The 3987-nt window shown below is 32.8% G+C and overlaps 1 protein-coding gene across 1 annotated transcript; it reads left to right on the forward strand.

Annotated features, from left to right (window-relative positions):
* The first annotated feature begins 463 nt into the window (after positions 1-463).
* Positions 464-3722, forward strand: LOC106410701 (heavy metal-associated isoprenylated plant protein 7). The gene is made up of 5 exons (XM_013851264.3): positions 464-637; positions 722-1013; positions 1373-1575; positions 2382-2472; positions 3035-3722. Exons 1-5 carry the CDS (start codon positions 629-631, stop codon positions 3499-3501), a joined length of 1062 nt encoding a protein of 353 aa, XP_013706718.1. The 5' UTR covers positions 464-628; the 3' UTR covers positions 3502-3722.
* Positions 3723-3987: the final 265 nt, after the last annotated feature.

A 3987-nucleotide genomic window follows, 5' to 3' on the forward strand; every position in this document is an offset into this window, starting at 1 on the left:
CATTTATTCAGAAAAAAAAGTATTAATTAGTTTGATGCTAATATGTATATATTTATTAGATAAATTTTGAATATTTGTTCAGGTAATATAATTTTTAATTAATTCGATTTCCACAATGGTAACGTTCAGGTTTAATAGATTTATAATGTAGAACCATATTAAAAACAAAAAAGTACAACCATATATTTAAATCATATAAAATGATGGATCGTACTGTATTTAAAAAAAATTACAACGCATGAGTGGGAAAACCATTAACTGTCAATCTCGAGAACTTGAATTGCGTTTTGACAGTTTAAAACTTTAACCTAATAGAGAAACACATATTGCGTGAGGATTAGGTATGTTTTGACTAATAAATAATTGAATGAAATAATTAGTTACTAATATAAATCAATTATATTAAATTAGACTCACGAATAAGTCATGTTTAAAAGGATAAAAAAAAACAAAATAGTTTACATTTTTATTCAGATTTTGAGGTCCACAGTTTCACCTTCGTACCACAACACCCAAGTGGTTCTTTAGAGAGAGAGACAGCGTGAGAGAGATTAATAAGCTTCTCTCTGGACGTTACATTTTTTTTGTGAACATAGAAACACACGAAACTTAACCAAAACAAACAAATATGGGAGAGGTTGAAAGACATCTCAAGCTTTTATATCATCTTCTCAAAACTCTAAAATAATACTAATTTTTATAAACTGCCTTTTTGTTACAGGAGGAGAAGAAACCAGAAGCAGCAGAGGATAAGAAAATGGAGGAAAAGAAACCAGAGGAAGAGAAAAAAGAAGGAGAAGGAAAGAAAGTGGAGGCTGATGAGAAAAAAGGAGAAGAATCTGAGAAGAAAACTCAAGAAGGAGAACCTACTAAAGATTCCAAAGAAGATTCACCTCCGGCGAAGCCTGAGGCTCCAGCACCGCCTCCTCCACCGCAAGAAATTATCCTTAAAGTCTACATGCACTGTGAAGGCTGCGCTAGAAAAGTCCGCCGTTGCCTCAAAGGCTTCGAAGGTAATCTACACACACACACACATATTCTTAGTATTCCTACATCTGAAATACTTTTGGTATGTACATTTTAGTTTTTCATATAATAGTTTCTTAAACTCCAAAAGTTTATTTCATCAACTACACATTTTTGGTTAATTTTGAGTATTTGTATAGTTAATATTCGTTATATATTTTGTGTGTAGGACCACAGAAAGTCTAGGTTATTCCTTTAACCAAATATAAAACACCCAAACTAGAAAACTCTGTTTTTGGTAAATATAAATATATGAACTGAATCTTGGGTTCTTGGTTTAATCTATGCACTTAATTTTTTTTTTTCTTTTTTTGGTCTAAATGTTAAAAGCACTTAATTTATTTAGGAGTGGAAGATGTCATGACTGATTGTAAAACGGGGAAAGTGGTGGTGAAGGGAGAGAAAGCTGATCCATTGAAAGTATTAGCCAGAGTTCAAAGAAAGACCCACCGTCAAGTTGTGCTTGTTTCTCCAATTCCTCCACCGTCGCAGCCGGCGGAGAAGAAAGCAGAGGAGGAGAAACCCAAAGTGGAAGAGAAGAAAGTGGAGGTAACTTTCTTTATTGTGATATTTTCTGCTTAGTGAATTTGATAGCAAAGGAAAAAAAAGCAAGAAATAAGAGGTAATTTTAAGGGTTGTAGGATAATAAAATGAATATTCATTTGTTTTTTTTGTTATTATTTTATTTAAGGTAAACTTTAATTAATTTATTTTTCAATTGGATATATTCTCTTTTTGAAGTGATTTCACATGGGATGTATTGGTAGGATACTACGATTGGTATATTTTTAGTTGCTGGTTTTATATAGTTTTAGGCGCTATGCATCACTTTTCCGTTCCGATTTATGTCAAATCGGTTTAAAAAATCGGATATCCGATTTTTTTCCGCCTAGTCGGCCTAATCTATTTTTTATTATTTTTTTATTTTTTTTTTATTTTTATTTTTTTAATAATATTTTTATTTGTTTATTTGATCTAAAATTTTATAAATATCATTTATATTCATAATTTTGATGAAAATTACACTACATTAAGTTTATATATTATATTTGTGTGTTATATACAATTTTAAACATAAAAATGTATTAATATTATACACAATTAAAGATTAACATGTTTTATAACATAGTAAACCATCTAAAAATTCCGTTCCGCATAATTTCTGATTAATCCCCGATTTTCTCTTTAAGCGCTAGGCCCAACCCGACCGCCCGACTAGCGCTTAGCGCGTTCCGAACAGGATATAAAACTATATTTTTGTATATAGAATTTGGACTCTGTCTCCTTTGATCAAAGGAAAAAAAGAAGAAGAAGTGGCTGTATTAACATTTTCTGGCGATTTTTTTATGTATCAGCCTCCCGTAGTGGTAACGGTGGTCCTCAAGGTTCACATGCACTGCGAAGCTTGTGCATCGGAGATCAAGAAACGGATCATGAGAATGAAAGGTTAGCTTTTTTACTTGTACAGTTTCTTCTTTTTTTTTGGTAAATAATTATACAAATTCTTTGACATAATAATATTATATTTAATAATATATTGGATTATTTATATAAACATTCATATCGCATTAAGCGTGGTCTATTTTTCTCAACTTTACTCTTTCTCCGGGAGAGCAACATTTCAGACTTTATTAGGAAATTTTATAAATGTAATCAGAAATATTTTTTTTTAGATTTTAACTTATTTTTGGCTGTCTAGTTTGTTATCGGTAGATAAAACGTTTCCAATGTCTTGCAAAAACCTCCACTTGTTTACTTCTGTCACCAACTTTGTATTATCTCTCGTTGTATCAATTTTGGTCCATACAAATTCAAATCAAGATGATATTGCGTCCTTTAAAACATATACACGTGTTATTTATTTATTCATACTCATCTGACTCATCTTATTTATTGAAAGCATTTGTGTGGTGGGGTCAAAGTGTATTTACCCCTTCACTTTGATAGTACTATTATTATTATTTTCTTGATGATTTTTTTTGTTTGTTTTGAAACATGTAACTTTTAGGAGTGGAATCTGCTGAATCAGATTTAAAGGGTTCTCAAGTGACAGTAAAAGGAATGTTTGAACCGCAAAAGCTCGTTGAACACATTTATAAACGGACTGGAAAACATGCTGCCATTATGAAAATTGACCCACCGCCTCCACCGCCACCTGAGGAAGCAGCTGCGGCAGCTGAAGCAGATAAGAAAGACGAAGGTAAAGGGGACAAGGGCGGAGGAGAGTCCAAAGGGGAAGAAGGCAAGGACGAAAAGAAAGAAGGGGAAGGCGAAGCAGCTGAAAATAAAAACGGTGGCGGCGGTGGTGAGGAGGAGGGAAAAGTTGTGGATGTGAGGAAGATAGAGAATCCTTATTACTACTATTATAATTACCAACTACCGCGTGTGGCGGTTCCGCCTATGGAAATGCCGCCCCATGCTTATCCGCCTCAACTATTCAGCGACGAGAATCCAAACTCATGTTCCATAATGTAACAAAAAAAACTGCAAACGCTAAAGGGTTTATATGGAGAGTATTCTGAACAATTTTGATGAAGTTGTAACTTGATGTCTCTCTTTGCATGTGGTTTTCCTTTACTATGTTTTGTGCAGCTCTTTTTCTTGTGTAATTTACATTGAAATGAACTCGCCAATTACGAGCTATTTCAAATGCTATATAAGCGATCAAATAAATAAATTACAATAGTTTATATCTATTAATTCATTTTAATTCATAATACATAGACTAATCGTTTAAAGTAGTGGTAATAAATATGCTTTTATTTTTGACATGCACCAAATTTGATGTGATCATCCCACCCTTTACAAGTCACCGTAGGTGTTAATACTAAAAAGCTAGCTAAAATGCTTCCTTGTTTACCAAGTCACTATTTAATATTACAACTAGGGGTGGACACTTCGGTTATTTTTCTCGGTTCGGTTCGGATTCGGTTCGGTTTTAGTATTTTTCCAACTGAAATA

Source organism: Brassica napus, chromosome C9 (assembly GCF_020379485.1).
Source record: "Brassica napus cultivar Da-Ae chromosome C9, Da-Ae, whole genome shotgun sequence".
In the NCBI taxonomy this organism is placed as follows: Eukaryota; Viridiplantae; Streptophyta; class Magnoliopsida; order Brassicales; family Brassicaceae; genus Brassica; species Brassica napus.